Source organism: Aethalodelphis obliquidens, unplaced genomic scaffold (genome assembly GCF_003676395.1).
Source record: "Aethalodelphis obliquidens isolate GAN/ISIS:26980383/991018 unplaced genomic scaffold, ASM367639v1 scaffold6, whole genome shotgun sequence".
NCBI lineage: Eukaryota > Metazoa > Chordata > Mammalia > Artiodactyla > Delphinidae > Aethalodelphis > Aethalodelphis obliquidens.
The window spans coordinates 49,100,646-49,119,798 of record NW_020837950.1 but is presented as its reverse complement, the minus strand read 5'-3'; the positions used below and the strand labels follow the sequence as shown (position 1 = coordinate 49,119,798).

At 36.3% G+C, this 19,153-nt stretch overlaps 1 protein-coding gene across 8 annotated transcripts in view; it reads right to left on the bottom strand.

Moving 5' to 3' along the window:
* Window positions 1-19,153, bottom strand: part of ANK2 (ankyrin 2) — a 570,766-nt gene that overhangs the window by 68,972 nt on the left and 482,641 nt on the right. For all 8 annotated transcript variants that reach the window (XM_027103570.1, XM_027103569.1, XM_027103568.1 and 5 more), the window contains 3 exons: window positions 18,833-18,931; window positions 11,116-11,188; window positions 2,089-2,233 (listed from right to left, as the gene is read on the bottom strand). In XM_027103570.1, coding sequence (XP_026959371.1) covers window positions 2,089-2,233; window positions 11,116-11,188; window positions 18,833-18,931 — 317 coding nt within the window. The remainder of the gene's footprint in view (window positions 1-2,088; window positions 2,234-11,115; window positions 11,189-18,832; window positions 18,932-19,153) is intronic.

The window sequence follows — 19,153 nt, the reverse complement described above, 5'->3', positions numbered from 1 at the left end:
CATCTTGGAGAGCATGAATACATCTGGTGTTCTAGAAATGCAAGTGTGGAGCTGGACAACAGCTCACGTCTTCAATGTTTCATATCTCCTGTCTTTACAAGCTGAGAAGTATTCAGTTTAGGTAGAATCCTCTAACCACTGACCCCTGTCTTATAGAAAGTATTGTTCTAAATCCTTCTCAGTACTAAGTACTTTCAAAGAAGGCAAAAGGATCAAATCAAGCACTTACTCTTAGTAAAAGAAATCAAGCTGGGAAAAAAAAAAGGATTTTTGGATAACAGTAATATGATTATTCATAGCTTATTATGAATTTTTGCAAAGCCATAAACATTTCACTTTATTGAAATTTGAAGCCTTTTAAGAATCTCAGACTGTGAGGCCCAAATCAATCAGTGTGTCAACATTCAATATCTAGAACGCTGACACCATCACAAGCTCCCCTACCCTCACCCGCCAAACGGCTCCTCCCTGTGTACCCTGATCCCAAGGACCACTCTCTACCTAAGTCATTGAAGCCAAGGAGCCAATCAAGTCTCCTTCCTCTTCTTCACCCACCCCATGAAATCCATCGCCAGATCTGGCCAGTTTTACCTCACAGATATGTTCTCAAATTTTTCATTTCTAAAACTCTCCCCATGACTGCTACCACCCAGGTTAGAGTTCAAGTCGTATCCTAGCAACTTCAGCGAACATTACCGCAATAATTTCTCAGGTGGTTGATACTGCCAAGTTTACCCCTTGGACAACTTTCCTATAAAATTCATCCTCTATATCACGGTCAGAGGGATCCATCCGAAATGTAAATGTGACCTCCCCTCCTTCATACTTACACTCCAGCCACACTGCACTATTCTGTTTCTCTCATACACCACAAGCCTTTGCTCACCTTATTTAAGGCTTCAAATACCCTCCCCACCTTTCTTCACCATCATCACTATTATTCTGTCTCGGTTTGGGCTCATTCCCTCCAGGAAGCCTGAGCCTCAGGGCTCCAGTTGCACTCTGTGGGTACCACTAGCTTCATCTCTCTCTCACTCCATTAGATTCTGAATTTAGCAATTACATATTAGTCATGCTTGTACCTCTGGTACCCACCACAAAGCCAGCCCAGAAAGGCACTCATTACACGCACACTGAATTGTTTTAAAAAAAAAAGATAGGAGGGAGGCATTAGTACTCAAGGGAAAGGCCCAAGAAAAGCTTGTTTTTGCTAATTGCCCATTCAGAATTGACTACTCTTTAAGGCATTTATTTCTTACACTCCAAATGTGCTGGATACAGCCAAGAATAGGGCCAATATTAAAGTTATAAACCTAAGATAATTGATTAGCAAAAGACATTACACTATATGTACAACCACATGCTTAACCGAATTGACAGTCATACTTTTGATGAGGCACCAAGGAATGTTCTTAATCAGTTTACCTCAAAAAATAATAAACACCTGGTGTGCTAGTTAGTAATAACCCCAAAAATTGATTGTATATTTCAGAATATAATATAAACCTCCCTGGATTTGGCTATCAAATCTGGGCTCCTTCAGATTTTGCTATCATTGCTTTTGGTATCCAGGCTCTTTAGGGATTCTGTTCTGATTCTTTTTCATGAAAAAATCAGTTCCAGGCAACATTTCCTTCTCAATTTGTTACCTTTTAATCCTTCTTCACAACATACTTTTGTTCACAGAAACTATGGCCCTAACAGAAAACCCCAAGGAGATTGGGAGGATCGTATAACTGCCGTTTAGTAAGAGTGTCCAAAAGGCAAAACTGTCCTTTTAATTTGCCTAGAGAAAAAAGTTGCAGATGATAAAAAATATCATATTTTAATGGTTCAGAGCTCTTTACTGATCATGGCTCTGATTCTTACAATGCTTGACTCCTACTAAACTACTTAATCTCTCTAGGCCTCAGTTTCCTTTAAAATGGACACTTGAAGTTGTTAGAGAAAGCAGTAAGATAACATGCTAACTGCTGAGAGTAGTGAGATACCTATCGAGTGTCAGTAATGGTGTCTACTTTTTTTATTATTATCATAAAAGTGTGTTGCACTCACTTCTGATATCAAGGGAAAGCTTTATGTGAATACCTGTCAGAGCGTCCTCCCTCCAAGCTGTATCTCAGGTAATTCATCCCATCCAGGAACTGACTGCTAGGTAGGGAGTCATCACCCAGTTCTTTTAGATCCTCAGGTCTAAGGTACTCTCCCCCATCACCTGTCATTGTGTCATCACCTTGAAGCAATCAGAGAAAGATGGAGAATTACTTGTTGAATGTAATATCGACTACAAAACATGATTATGATTGTGAAGAAATCAGCATAATAGCACTGACATCACTGAAACACTGCACGCTAGGAAAAAAAACAAAAACAGAACACATGCAACTGAAGAGCGCTAAAACTCAGGTAAACAATATTTGACCCATTTTCTTATTACCTACTAAGAAGAAATAATTACCTGAATTGGAATTCTTTTAATATCAATTTTCTTTACTCATTTCTTTATCCTGATAGCTGATTTATCATGATAGCTGATTTATAGCTTTATATTTAACTTAGCAATTAGCACAATATGTAGACAACTTAGCTTCTGTCTATAGTATCAATAATTTTGTACATAATGTCCTGCATTAACAGTCTTTTCATGTAATTGACAATATGCTAAGAAATACCTACTGCTCTAAAACAAATAAGAGGTGTGTTAAATGGAACAATATGACTTATAAGATTAGCAAAATATGCACATTAGGGAAAGAACACTAGAACGAAGTAGACAGATTATGATATTGTAATAAACAACCTGGAATTTAATTTTAAAATTATTACGGAGCATAAAAAGGATGCTTTGCTGGAAACTAGATGGTTTCCCAAAAGTGAAGTACAGGGAAAAAAGTGAGATAGATAATAATTAAGCAGTGGCCAAAAACGATGACTAAGTGTTGTAGCTCTCATTTGGAAGCACAGATGGTACGAGTACATTCCCTGCCCGTGAACTGGAATAGAACACTTTTAAAAATACACGTTTCAGGAAATTCAATAAATAATACCTCATTCACAGAAATGCTCTCCATACCATTAATGTGCTGGGATGGGGCATGAGGCATTAGTACTCAGGGGAAAGGGGGAATAATTTAGCTGAGAGAAACAATTTTTGATGATCCTTTAAGCGTACTAATCACACACTGAAAGCCTGATAACCGATGTAAGGGAAAATGTGAAAGAATGTAGTTCATTCCTATAATTAAATTAAATATTTATTTTAATCTCATCTGTTTAAAATAAGTGTTCTAAATCAATACTAATTTATTTATAAAGATACAGCATTAAAGACTTTTAAGAGGAATATGTTTTCAGCATCTCATTACTTCCCTGTATATATGATCTTAAGAGCCCATAATCAAGACTATTAGCTCTCCAAATTACTTAAAGGCAAAGACAGTTTGAACAAAAGACCTTCCAGTAAATAGATATGTAACTTATTCACCACTAAATTTTTTTCTCAAAGTCAATGCATTTAATATTTGGCAGTTACAAATCTCATCATTAAAATTACTTTTATTGCTCCTCAGTGAAATCATTAGATATTTATTTAGTTTTAGCTAAGTGAATTAGGCTACACAGAGTAGTTATTAAAAGTTTAGTCTTTAAAATCAGATAGACCTGGGTTCAAATTCTAATTCTACTACTTACGGGCCAGTTAATCTTCCTAAGCCTCAGTTTCCACAAGAAGAAAATGGGAATGATACTAATAATCTATCTCACGTGTCAGTTATCTGAATTAGGTAACATATAAGGATTATAACAGAGTTCTGGAATATAATAATCGCCAGTTATTATTTTTATCAATACAAAATGATCTAAGTGTTGACACACCAATGAAATATGAGCTAAATTTCATTTATGCAGAATAATTTTTGAAAAATTTAAAGAAAAATATAATTGTACTGTTTAAATATTTCATAAACCTGACAACTCTAATGAAAACATGAATACGTTTTTAAAATTACTTTTGTTAAAGTGGTTCCCCCCAACTCTTGTATATATTCTCTTCTTCAAAGTGCTCCCTCACAAAACATGATGCAGCAATAGCAGTGATCCAGGGATAAATAACAATATAGATGAACATGAAATGCATGATGTTGGTGAACTTTAAGAACCAAAAAGGTCAGAGGAGGGAGAGATCACTTTAGAATAATGTAGTGGGTTGAGTAATGTCTCCCCTGTCCCCAAATTTCATGTCTACATGGAAGCCCAGGATGTGGTCTTATGTGGAGATAGGGTCCTTGTAGATGTAAGTAAAGTAAGGATTTAGACGAGATCATACTGGATAATTGCAATGAGGGTGTTTTTTACAAGAGGAAGAGAAGGACACACAGAGACAAAGAGGAGAAGGCCATGTGAAGGCAGAGGTTGGAGTGACGTGTCTACAAGCCAAGGAACACCAAGGATTGCTGACAGGCACAGAAGCTGGAAGAGGCGAGAAAGGGTTCTTTCCTAGAGCCTTCGGAGCTTAGCATGGTCCCACCATGGACTTCCAGCCTCCAGATCTGTAAGAGAATGAATCTGAGCCACCAGCTTGTGGTAATTTGCTGCGGTAGCCCTAGGAAATTCCCAAGGAAGCTGGAGAAGGAATCACTGAAGAAGGAATGGGAGCTGGTCAATTGCTTGGGAGCAATTTTGATGGGCAGAGATGATGGTATTTCAGGTGAGAGGCTAGTGTGTAAAGGGTCATGGAGGGCAGTAAAAACAGTATGAATAAAAGAGTAATACGCATTACTTACTTAGAGAATACTAAGTGGAATAACTTAGCACTAGTCAGCGTCCATGCTGGTGAGCAATGGCAGAAAGTCCAGGAAGAAAGCTGGTGTCTGAACAGAGTGACAAGATCGTGAAGCTTGGACATTTTATTATAGGACTTGTGGGACTTATGTGTTCCACTATTTCTCCCTTCTTGTTTAATTGGTAAATCTTTATATAGGAGTATTTTTATGAGTGAAATAAGTTGGGATCCCCATTGCTTTATTTCTGGGAGAAAAAAAAATTCTAAGATCAATCCTAAGACTTGGTTTACCAAAACACAGGTATTGTCTGGTTTGGATATAAGCCTAAATTATTTTCAGAAAAAAATATGCACGTCCTGTTAACTTTTGAGAAAACTAAGCCTAGTCTTATTTATGAAAAAGTGAAGGGAATGACTGAATGCAGGATGTCATATAATACAAGCTGTACCTTATGGATCCCTTGAGCAAGAGGCCTACAAAACTATGTAAAACCCCAAAGCCTGCTTGAATATACTCTCTCTCTCTTTCTCTATTCCCCACTCTACTACCCCCCCACACCTAATCCCCAAGAATCTAAAATAATTGAGCTTTGCTTTCTAGCATCTAATTCCTAATTTCACCCAGATTAGGGCATCCTGCCCATCTTCAGAGTCAATCTGCTTTTGCATTTCATCTTGCTTCTCCTAATTTGCCAGTTCTCACCACAGTCTCTTAGCAACCAAGATGGTTACAGAGAACAAAGACAACTCAAAATAAGTTTCAATTTCTTGGTCCTTAAAATTACTCAAAACTCCTTAATACAGTAGGGTCTACACTTCAAGTTTTCTGTCTTATTCCTCTCATCTTCTCCTCTTGTTATTCCTTGGTAAAGAGAAGGTTTATAAGAGTGAAGGAAAGAAAAAAGAAGGAAATCTAGCTGGATTGACTCCCAGTACGGAGAAGCAAGGCCCAGCACCGGCAGTTTTATCTTGTAAAAGATGCAAACTACATGAACTTAGCTTTCCCCCTCTTGCGCATAAAGAAACTTACTATAAGACAGAAGAAAAGCAACTGGAAGAGTACATTTTTAATCAAATGTATCAAGTTGTGTGCCTCTGGTGTGGAGTCAACGTACAATTTCAAAACCCCTGATTACACTGAGTTCTGTGAAATAGTGGATGTCCTTTACATTCTCCCTCATTTCTGCATTTTGATGGCTTTATTACAATGCTATCTGACTAAGACAGCTGCTACATTAAAAAAACCCCTCCTAGGTTCCGTGTTACCAAATGTGAAGTTTAGGGGTTTGGGGACACCTATGGTGGCCTTAGGTGTATATCCTGATGTCTTGATTATGTCTCAGAGAGAAATGGCCCAAAGATGCAAAATCCCTAAATGCTGTTGTCAGTGGCCAGATGCTAACCCAATGTTGGAATTAGCTGGAAAGGTACCTGTTCAGGTACTAATCTCACCAGGGCTACCATAAAATGTCTCTCCCAGGATATGTGTGTATAAAGCATGCTATGCAATAGTACATTATCTGCAGTGTGGGATGGAAAGTAGAAATGCCTGTAGAAAATGAAAAATCAATTTGGGAAAAATATAATACAGCTCAACATTTTAAATGTTATTAATGTGTCCAAAAAATAAGATAATCATATCCTTGCCTTTCATCTTGGTAAGTGAGACGACCTCTACAGTCCAAGGCTAGCCTATCCCGGCCTTTAAATCCTCATCTTCTTTCATCTTCCTAGATACGTTGTCTGCTATCTTCAAATAAGATTTTGAATTTTAATATTTAACTCTTGTTTGAGTACAGTTCTATCAGGCTTGGAAAGAATTCTGCATAACTCAGAAAGCTTATGAAAGAATGGTTATACCCTAACATACTTTCTTTTATCAACTTATTTGATGTAAAACAAATAAACAAAGAGCAAACCCTATTTTTTTGCATCATAACAAACCTAAAGTGAATTTCCTTTTTGTTTCCTATACTTGAACAACCCCTTCCCTGCCATTACATATTTACTTACTTAATAGAATTCTGACTTCCAGGTTTTAGGACTTAACTTTTTTCATTGTATTCTCCAATCTTTCCAATTTTATGAAAACCCTTTCCTACTAATTGTAGAGCATTGATGTATCACTTGCTTTTAAAGTTTCATGTTTTAATATCTGGAAACTACAAGATTCCTCAGTGATAGAGGCACATTTAGCCATGACCAGCCTCTATAAGACACAGATCACAAGAGTATAGGAATAAATTAAGATAAAGTGGGAAGGTCCCAAGGATTCTTCATTCTGACAACTCTTCACAGTGCTGGGAAGAAGGAGATTCTCTGACATGTCACTGAGCTCTCTCTCTCTTAAGAATGCTCAGCGCTTCTGCTGATAAGTGGGTAAAGGACTGAAACCTCGGGTGTGGAGCCCCACTAACGTCAAGTGTCCACAGTGGAAGTATGTCAAAAGGAGAAGGGAGATGTGCCTCCGTATTTCACCCCAACACTCAGTCATTCTGGAGTTCTCTTGATTATTAGTACACATCGTCCCAGAGAACGAATGCAGAAGTTTATACACACCACCCACTCACAAATCTCTGAGTATAAGGGATACATGGGTCACATTTCCACAGGTAATTTAGTTACACAGGTGTATAACCCCTGAGCCCTACCATACAATTTATGGCTATGGAGCTGAGTCATCAAAGACAGGAGTCAGCTCAGGATCCTATGAAGATGTAGAGGATTACATTTACAGCTTTGTTTGAGTCTACACAGTAGAATATTCTGAGACTGAATTCCCATTTCTCTTTTTCTTCCATTTCTCTGCCATTTTGCTCCATCAGGACTCATTTACATCATGACTGAGCTATTACAACAGCTTTCAAAGCGGGTTTAGATTCCACATTCACCACTTAGTAGCTCTGTGCCACTGAACAAACTACTTAACGTGTTTAAGCCTCAGCCTCCCATCTTCAGGTGAGCCTTTCTCACCTGAAAAACAAATGAGGGGAAATCCATAGCCTATCCCATATGGATGCTGTAGGGATTAAATGAGACAATGCACCTAGCATTGTGAGGTCTAGTAAATGCTTTCTCTTCCCTCAGATACCTGCTTCCTTCCAATTTCATCCCAATGCACTCCTTCGTGTGCCGCTGCTGATTTAATCTTTGGACAAAACAGATTTAATTGTTTCAATCATTAATTGAAATCTCTTTAACACATCCTAATTTCCTTGACTTTTCAGTTGAGAATCCAAACATTCCACAGCGAAGCCCCGTGTGTTTTAATGCATCAGCCAAAATGAATGACTAGATTATTTTGTCACTCTGTGTCTCTCTCTTGCCCTTTCCCATCTCGGGACCTTCCCATACTGTTCCTTCTCCACTCCCTAAAACCTGTGCCACCCTCCTATTTATCTCTCAGCTTTCAGCAGTTCCTTGAGACTGTGCTAGGTCTCTCCCTCTCCAGATTTTCCCAGGCAGATATGAAAAGCAGATGACATAGTGCCTTTAGTTATGCTTCATTAATTTATACATTACCTCTCCATATATGTTCACTTTTGATTCCCCCATGGTACCAGTCATAGAGCTTTACACACAAAAACATCACTTTCACTATCTGTTGATTGGATTTGTGAGTGGAAAATTCTGAATGCTTCACTATAGCAAGTTAACCTGAAAGGACATCTGTACTTGGTTTGGATATTCTTCTGAGTATTGACACATAGACTATCATTAAAATAGTAGAGCTGTAAAGAAAACAGGGACTGGCTAATACTATCCAAACACATGTGGCTGCACTTTGTCCATATAAATGATGGTAGGTTCCGTGAAAACATTTGAAGAGCACAAAAAATTAAAGGATTGGCAATGTCAACTAGTCAAATTCCTTTATACTAATTGTTTGTACTAAAAAGTTACTTCACAAAACTCAGACATATCCTATACAAAAATATTATTCAACTTGAATTTCTTTCTGGGGAAAAATGTTAAGTTTTTGGCCATATCTAGACATGGAGAGCTTCCTCCATCACCATGAAAGATATTCTTGATCATTAGCCAACATTCCTCTCAAATCAAGAGTTCTTATCACTAATAACTTTTAATACATAATAGTTTTAACAAAAGTATACAAGATGTTATAGCTAGGTCTTATATTATGCAATGGGCAGGTCCAAGAGGATGTTTCACACAAATGGAATTTCTAAAAACCCAGTAAATACTTTGGATGCATTAGCTATTGGAATTCTTTAACAATTATTTTGGAAATAAATAACTATTTTTAGATTAAATAATCACTATCTAATTTATCTGATTTATAAAGTTAGATTTTCATGTAATAGGTTTGCTTAAAGTGGTACCACATATACTTTGGAAACTTCTTGCTAGATAGAATATTTTATATTATTCATTTTTCCCTATATGCCAAAGTTTCCCCTAAATAATATTTAAAGGTTACTTTATTCCTAGCTAACTTTAAAAAATTAGATTATAACTACTAACTTAATATATTTTTAACCACATCTAAAATATATCTTTATCCAGAAATGGGATGACTGCCTATCAAGTAGCCTAACGTAGTTGTTAACATGTTCATGCTAATTCAATGTCAACTTATCCAAAAATTAATTTTTCTCTAAATTTGTATTTTAAGAAGAAATATTAGTTTTGGGAAAATATTTATATAATGTTCATTAGATAATTTAATTACGGTAATAGGTCTCAATAATAGTTTCAAAAATCATTAATAGTATAAGCAATTCATAGTGTTAAGCTTCCAAGTTAATAAAAATCCACACACCCAAATGCACACATAAGCAATTCCACTCATATTACACACGCTATTTCAAAAACCACTAGATTAGTATTAGGCACCCAGATTTAAATATTAAGCTAGTTGCTTCTAGCCAGTTAAGAAAAATTAAAAGCAAAGACAAACTTTCACTTCAACAATTTCCTCTAAAGGTACCTGAATCACTAAGCACTTCCCCATCAATAAAGTGGTCACCAAACTGTTTAAAGGCTGTTCAACATGTAAGTGAAGATAAGAAAGAAGATCACACGAAACAAAATATAGTGTGCACGTACGGATGCCGAAAATTGGCAAGTATTAGGATGGAACGCAAAATTATTACAATAAATACTTGGAACCATTAGCTTTGGCAATACCTTTTAATTTACTTACAATAGTACATTGACCCAACATTTGTTTGTTCTTGTCGTAAGTTCTTATAAAAGCTGAGACAACTCAATGTCTGTTACCGATAGGTGAATTAACAAATTGTTTCCAAATAAGGGCATCTCAATGTAAAGTCTTACCTTCTGAATATATCTTGAAGAACCTAAAGAAATACCTTTAATATTTCTCCATAAAAGCAGTTAGTATTGGGCCTACTACTAGGGTCAGTATGGCAATAATTTTTCAAACATGTACACTTATGTACATGTATTCATGTATACATGTCATGTCATGTATATACAACTTGACCAATAGCTGCACTACTGAAACTTGGTTGCATACTTTATGTGCTGCATTCATGATTTTTTTAGCAGATTTTTCTTTTTGTTCAAGAAAAGTCAACTACTCTAGTTGAAGTAGAGGTGGGGAGCTAGAAACCCTTCTGGCAGTACCTCTAGCATGATGCCCCATACCCACCCCAAGGCAGTCCCTGGTGCTCCTCGTAGAGCTTCTCAGACCTTTGAAATCCACTGGCTTAGATAATTTTTATCAACTCTAGAACTATAGGGGGCATATAGTTCTTCTGACTTAAAGAATCAAATTCTTATGTTGAATTTGTATGACTTACTCCTGCACTATTTTTAGCCTTCGCTAAGGCTCTTTTTTTCTATGTATTAGTTTTAAAATATATTTTTTTCTATATATTAGTTTTAAAATATATTCTGTATGTTTGAACCAATTAGAAAGCAGAGATTTCTCAATATACCATTGATAGAGTATACGTTAAGTTCTTTTACTTTAAAGCATTTTAATAAAAAATGTATTTTAGCATAGTTATAGTATTTAGTATTTAGCATAGTTAAAACATATTAACAATAATTGTATTATCAGGTAGATATCTTAACAGATGGCCGACTTCCAGTTTCTCTCCCTTGTCCTAGTCCTGTTATTTAGTAAGTCATTAAAGATAACACCAGTTGAAAATATATAAACAAAATCCTCCCTCCCCCAAATTGAAAAAGTAAATGTACTGAAACAAAGGTGAAAAGGTTACTTTAAGTGCTAAGATGCTGTCATCCACATCCACCGTACCAGCTTGTTCCCTGAAAAAATGGATGGTTTCCTTTGTGTAAGACCATGACAGATGTCATAGGAGAATGAATAAAAGTCTTACCCTCTTCATCAGAAACATCAAGAACCTCGGTCATGGTCTCAGGAACATTTAGCTTGTGTTTTTCAGTGATAGTCTGGAAAGACAGAAGTCATTAATGCTCAACTTAAGAACAAAAATCAAACAAAAGATCAAAAGAGTCACAGAGGAGAGGCCATAGTCAACAGCATCAGCAAGCGATCAGGCCCTGAGCACTCCATCTTCTCCACACGGACATTTTGGAAGCTTAGTCTCTTATTCTCCTTCATGGAAACTCATTTGTTCTTTCTGAAGATAAATGATCATTTACTCCAGTGAAGTTGTGCAAGAGAAAGTTCATTATTTTGAATTCCCATTTGCAAAATAAATTCTTTAGCAATAGCATTAATAGCCATATTGAGAAAGCAGATTCAGGTTTTCAGGGCTTCCCTCAAATGGACTGAGTAATGTCTCCAGAAAAGCTTTCAAAAGAAGCAGTGAATATGTGCAATTTATGAAAAACAAAGCCACTGGAACGAAGTTGTAAACAATGTGAAAGACATAAACTTCGGGGCAGAAAATGTGATGCATCTCTTCTGGGATTAGAGGATCAACAGTGGAGAATCACCCATCCTTATAGTCTTTCATGGGTCTACAATTCTGGCTTGCTGCTTATTTGCCTTCCATAATAGCCCTCCAGAGTTGCCAGATGCACTGCCTTCTATCCCTGGTGGATGATGTAAGGTTAGGAGACCAGGCTCTGGAGTCTGGCTACATGGGTTCAAGTTCTAACTTCATCATTTATTAGCTATGAGGCCTTAGCAAGTCCCTTTATTTCTCTGTGCCTTAGTTTCATCATTTGTAAAACAGGATAATAATACTACTTCATAAAATTGTTATGAAGATTAAATGAAATATATAAGAGCTCTAAGAACAGTGCTTAGTATATGTTAGTATTCAGTAAATATTAGCTAGCATAATTTATCATCACTATATTTTGATATTAAATTAATCTTAACAACAAAGGGCCTCTGAACATTTTAGTCATTCAGGCACTCAAGAAACATTCTGAGTGCCTACTGCATGCCAGGCACTGTTTCAGACACCAGGGATACCACAGTGATAAAAAAAAAAAGGATAAAAATCCACATCTCATGACTTGAAATATCACCTAAAGATAGTTGAGTCTCAAATTCCTATCTCTAGTTTCTGCATTGAAAGTGCATTAAGTACATCACTTGGCATTGTTATGAGAAAATTTAAAAACTAATCTCCTAAAATAAGAGTAAAATCTTCAACTAAAGCCACTAAAATACAGTAAATAGGTTGTCTAGGTTTTTGAGCTTTGCTACCTAGAGACTACAGACTTGTTTGGCTACAATACCCCTACCACCAACTCTTTTTTTTCCAAAAGCAGTAGAGAACTTCAAATAATTTTACAGGGAAATTCAACTGATTAATTTAAGAATATATTTACATACAGGGATATAATTTCTATATGTGAAGAAGGACTGATTAAATCACAATGTGATACTGCATAACCTTTCAGTGGCTTCCCATTTTCTTCAGAAGAAAACTTAATAGAGTTGATCCCCGAACAATGCAGGTTTGAAACTCATGGGTCCACTTACACGTGGATATCTTTCAATAGTAAACACTACATTACTACATGATCCGAGGTTGGTTGAACCCATGGATGCGGAACCATCCTTACAGATGGCTGACTGTAAGTTATATTCGGATGAATTCCCCGGGTTGTTCAAGGGTTTGGCAAACTGGCTGGGAAGATGCTTGGTGATGTAGTAAGGAGAGTCAGGGAGGCCTCATCCCTCCACCACATGCTACAACCGTGTTGGCAGCCATGTTCTCTTATGCCTCTGCTTTTTTTCCCATATATCCTTTTCTTTACCAGAAATGTTCTTCCTTCTCTTGTCTTGGCTCATATAAGATGTAACTTCCTTGGAGAAACACACCCTGACCCTCCTCAATGAATGTGTTTGTTCAACCATGTTTATCTGCCGCTACCCACTCCTATAGCATCACGTGCACCACATCACACACACCTGTACGTGCCCCCTTCACCTCCCACCTCATGAGTGTGAGTCATGAAAGAAGTTGTTTCCACAGAACCTGAAACATAGTAGGGGCTTCTCAAATACATATTGGAATAAATTGATGACATAATACATTTAAGATCCACATAATGACCACATAGATTTTCTTTGGGAAGAAAAGAAAAGGAAGAAATGCAGAAAGTAAAGAAAGTCTCATGTTATCCAGATGAAGGTACAGTTGTAGACTAGAGTAGTAAATTCAGCTTTCCAGCATGTTGTTTCTGATGTCTAAATAATTCCATAATGTCTTATTCACTGAAAACAAATTAAACACTGTAGGAAAGACAAAAGCATCTATCCAAAGTTCTGGAGAATAACAGGTAGTCAATAAGAATTTGATGAATGAACAAACTTAAAAATATACCATTTAATTATAATATTAATTAATTTATGAATTTAACACAGAAAGATGATAACCTAAGTTCTATATTAACGGTTCTCAGCTCTACCTGCATATTCTAATTATTAGAGAAATTTAAACATATTGTTGCTTGGGTCTCAACGCAAGCCAATTAAATCCGCAGCCCTGAAGACAGGGCCAGCTATAGGTATTTTTTAAAGTTCCTCAGGTGGGTCTATTGTGCAGCTCAATTTGCGACCCACTTTCCTGCATTAGGAAAATGTATAGATTGCAGAAAAATGACTTACATTTAAAATACAGGATAGAGACAATGACATTCAATTAAACTATGACTTTTGGGGAAACTTTTAAAATAAGTATCTAAATGTACATTAAATGATTAAAAATTTTAAGGGATACCTACTGCATTAGACCACACCAGAAAGTCCATTTTTGCAGAAATGTTCTAGAGTATTTGCCCTTCATAGGAAACATTTCCACAAGAAGATGCTTCTCCATTTGAAAATAACTGATGGAAATACACTTTAAATGATTAAATTATATTGCCCGACCTTCTCAGTTTCTATTTTCAGATGCTGATAATGTGACTATATTTTCTTTGAACTTGTGAGAGTGGAACTAACTTTGCTTTAGTTTGGTTATTGAATGCTATTAAGGTTATTATCAGCAAATATATGTGGCAATAGAAAAAGTAACACTGATCATATTGGTCATGGATATTTTTTGGCACAGATATTAAAACTGCTTTCTATATACAATGTAATAAATATAGTATGCATTTGTACATGACATAGTGCCTGACCCTTAAAAGGTCGTCAGTAAATATTTGTTGAATGGATAATAAATAAGTCTTCCCACTCATTAGTAATGTGATAAGAAATGAAAACAATTGTCCCTTTAAATGAAGTGTCCTTTGAAAAGTTGATTAGCCAAACATAAATATGGTTTTACGCAAGTACATCTGAATAGCCCGAAGAAAACAAGGATATAATTAAATGATCATGGGCGTCTTCTTCTGCTATAGAATCTCAGATTCTATGGTCAAGATTAGAAACTACTTTAAAAGTTAAAATGAGTAGTGCACGATGCATAAGTTTAATAGGATGTAATTAAATCATATAATGTGGCAAAACAAATAGAATGCGATAGATGGCAGACTTAATAACGAGTTTTTAACATTTATCATGATGTAGAAAATAAAACATGAGTCCTTACATGGTGTTTTATAAATGGGGGATAATATCTGCTTTTTTTTTGTGCAAAAGAAAAAGTGTGCTTTACTGCTCTTCATTTAGCCCATCTCCCTGGTCAACCACTTCCTTTGTACCACTTACTCAGCAAGTCACAATAAGTCACAGCGTGGCGAGTGACCTTGGCTAGTATGCCACCTTCCAGTGTCCACACACATTGGCTCCCATCAGTGCTACAAGCTAAACCTGGTTTTGCTCCTAAACCCCTTTATACCAATTGTACATGTTAACATAATTTTTATATATAAGTTAAATACTACATAAGTAATATTTTTCTATAAAAACTAAGGTAAATGGTTTGGAAAGTCTCAACAAAGGTGAGTCTCCAAAAATAACTGCTACTCAGGTGTGGTTGAGACAATTATAGCACGTTGGGGAAAAAATGTCAAAAGTTTAAAAAGGTTCTGCACTCAGAATAGTGTCTCTTTAAGATAATACACAGGATAAATTGTATATAGATATAGACATTATAGGATAGACACACACAATACAGTATGTATTACAGATGCTCTTTGTTCAAGAATGACAACTTAGCCTTCTAGTCAATGGACCTGTATTCAAAGAAAAGTTCTTGACTCCACTTAAAAAGTGTCAAATGACTTTACATGTATTTATTGCACTGCCACTTTTATGATTCCCATTTTAACGGACTTATGGCATCAGATAAGATTTAGAACCAAAGTTTAAATGGTAATATAACTATAATGTCATTTTTATTTTAGTAGCTTATTCAGTAATTTATGCTCTACATATCAATGATTATATGCAACGATCACTTTAAAACTATGCAAATAATTGATGATAGCTGATCAGTAAGTAGAGGGATGAGTCATATCTCACAGTTCTTCCAAACTGCATTAGGAGACTGAGCTTGCTGGCTTCTGCTGCCAGAAATGTGTCCCTCCCACTCTGATGTCCATTCCGGCAAATAGACAATGACTGTAATCCCCAGAGAGTGCTCAACTGTCTCATATCCTCTGCTAGGTCTTACGAAGTAAAGTTAGAAAAGCAAAGGTTAAGGAAACAAACCAGGATTCCAAAAATGTCTCACAAATTTCAGAAGCAGTGACTTTTCCTTTACAAACTGCTGCCTTACTCTTCTCTCCACACAATGACTTTATTCATACTTTGGGGTGAAGAATTCTGGAAGGAGGAATAGCAAAGGAAACTTTCTCTGATGGCAGAGAACTCACATTGCTGCTCAAATGGCACATCGTATGAAGCCAATGATGTGAAATTCGTATGTTAGATGTATGGCTGTAGTTCAACTATTACATTCAAATGGTAGTAACATGAAATTTAATTGGATTAATTTTACATAATTATTGCCTCGTGCTATTTACCTACCACCAGTGAGTAGTTCCAAATTATTTTTAGTGAATCTGTAGATTTTAGAAAATGATACTGAATATGATACTTCCATGAAAATCCATAAAGGGCGCTATTTAAGTGAGTTTTTAAAAGTTGAAAATTCCTGGTAAGCTACTTTTAGCAAAGTCAAGATCAGTTACATCAGAGTGGTTAAGAATATGGATTTTGGAATCTGACAACCTAAATTTGAATCCTAGATCTACCCTCAGTGTCTGGCATATTTGTAACTACTAAATTTTAGTTATAGTTTTTAATATCATTAATATCATCGTTATGTGGGAAAAGAATGAATGAAAATCTCTTCTGAAAGAGAAGAAGTATAAAGTAAGAAGACTCACATCACAGAAGGAATAAGTTCATATTTTCAATCCTTAACCCCAAATTCCATTTCACAAAACAATAAAACTCACAGTTCTAAGAATCGAATTCTAAGAGAAGAAGAAAGTAAAGATAGGGCAGCATTAAAACATGTAACCAATAAAACTACCCATTTAGATAAAGGGGGTACTTGTTTAGTTAATGTGGGCAATGATTTCTTATTTTCCCAACTGAAAGCAGACATGCTGTTATGTTTTACATTTGTTTGTTGGCTTTTCACCTAGAAACTTGATTTCTAAGTATGGTGGTTTTTATTGGAGCAATGATTAGCTAGGCAGCATAGAGATTAATAGTTACCAGAAAAGAAAAAAAGCTCACAGAGAGTTTTATGAGGAGTTTTCACATCCCCCTAGAGCTACATATGTGGAGATATGACCATATGTCTGATTTCTGACAGGGTATTTGAGAACTTTAGCAATAGTATTTAAAAAAATTGCTCCTCTTTTTAAATATAGATCTGTATAGTTAAATTCATTCACTCTAAGTAATATTTGTGAGCCTGAGATCTCTTTGAAATTAGACGTGTACGTTCTATAGTTCTATTGATATTAAACAAGAATTTATTGATATTTTCTTACAAAACTTAAGTCTCATTCTTCACTCCCACTACACTGTAAGTTGCCGGTAGGGAGGAGTAGTGTTTTCACCATTGATGACACTTCAGCACTGAGCACAGAACCCAGCACATATTTTATATCCAATAAATACTAAAGGAATGAATTAATGAAATGAATGGAAGAAAAAGCAGGTCAAGATAGCTAAAAGATGCAAGTTTGCCATCTAGTGGTCATCTGGTAAAAATGTACATGCATAATTCCCAGAACATGCAAGAGGTAAAGTTGAGAGAAAACATGACTTCTAAGAACAAAAGTGTTTACCCAATCTTGCCACCAAAACCTTCACTTATCTGTGATGTGCACATTGTTTCAAAGATGCCAAATAAAGATATATGTACAGGTGCCCAGTATGAAGATTTTCCTGGTATAACAAATCATATAGTAAGAAAAAGCCATTACGATTTAGCCATATGTAGTGACTCAGAAGTATAGTGCGAGGTGATGACAAGACTTGTTTTTCTACTATATAATTTATTGACACTATACTTTAAATCTTTAAAAATATTGTGGTACACTGGCCAAAGATTTTGCTTGAGAAAACACACAGTGCCATTCTCTCATCTAAATTCAGTCTCTGTCTTGTAGTTCATTAATAAATCATACTCCACTCTATTTAAAACTTCACATCAAACCAACTACCTCAATATCTGTCAACAGGGACTTGCTGTCAGCCTGAAGAACAAAATTCCTTTCTTTTTCCTTACATCTATCAAAAGTACCAGGTGTTCCAAAACTCTATATGCATTATTCGTAGCTTGGAGCATTTACTAGAACCTCATTCAGAATTTTATATTTGTTGATTCATGATCTTATTGTCTCTCAGGAACATCTAAATGTTCTGCTGTCGGTCTACTTTTCTACTTTATGAAGAGAAATTAAAGAGCTGTTGTTCTTAGAGTTGATGCTTAAGGAGAAAAGTTAATAAATATATGCAAAGAGAAGAGCACTTTTCAGCTGCGAGTTTCCTCTCAGGAGGCCTCCTTTTAAGCTTTGCTCCAGCTGAATAGCACAAGAGCATTAGGACTCATTAACATCACGGTCCTCACTCTTCCAGAGTTTCTCTGGCAAAGGCCAGTGATGATCACTGTTCTCTCCTAAAGAATCAGCAGTCATATTCCAAACAGCGAAAATAAAAAATGTTACATATATATTCTGTCAAGATACAGACACAGTTTCTCTCTTAAGCACATTCGATTTTCTTTTTGAATAAAAAATAATCCGAAATAGGAAGAAAAGCAGGATGAATTGTTCTCACTGGGAATGCATCTGACCCAGTCGTGAGCGTAGCAGGGATCAGGGTCTTCCCAGAGTCTGGCGTGACCTCCGGGCTAAGATAAAAAGTTTGCTGTGGAGTGTCCTACCACTTTGCCAGCGGTAGGTGTCACACCCAACTACAGCAACAGGGCAGAGGAGCCAGAAAAAAAGAAGTCAGTCACAGAAAAAGGAAGTATTATAAAATTACATTCACGCATTTTATATGGATTTATGTTGACTAAAGGAAGCTGAAATCCCTGTTACTAGTTGTGTAAATGCCTTTACATCTGCATACTTCAATGTATGCTCTACAATAAAAGAAGTTCAAAATCAAAAGCTCAAAACATTTTGTAAGTGAAAATGTCTGTGGCTTAAAAGCCACAAGGGAGCCGAAGCCGATGGGTTCCTTTCACTTACCGTGGTGGTGGTGGTGACCTCCTCGGTTACAACCTTCAGGGTGTCCACCACGGAGATGTAGCCCAGACGCTTAGCAATCGCCAAGGCAGTGTTGCCATTCTGAAGACAGAGTGAAAGAGAGAGTGAGAGCCGGGAGGGAGGACGGAGATGTGAGCCAATGAGCTCACCCGCGGCTCCACATGAGCCAGCATTTCCTTCCAAAACAGGCACAGCTTAGGAAAATCACTAGTTTTTACCATTACATCTGAATCTTCTTTGTAACTTCTCTAGACTATAGCCCAGGTCACCATGGTAACACAACAAGCTGCAGCTGCTTGCTCT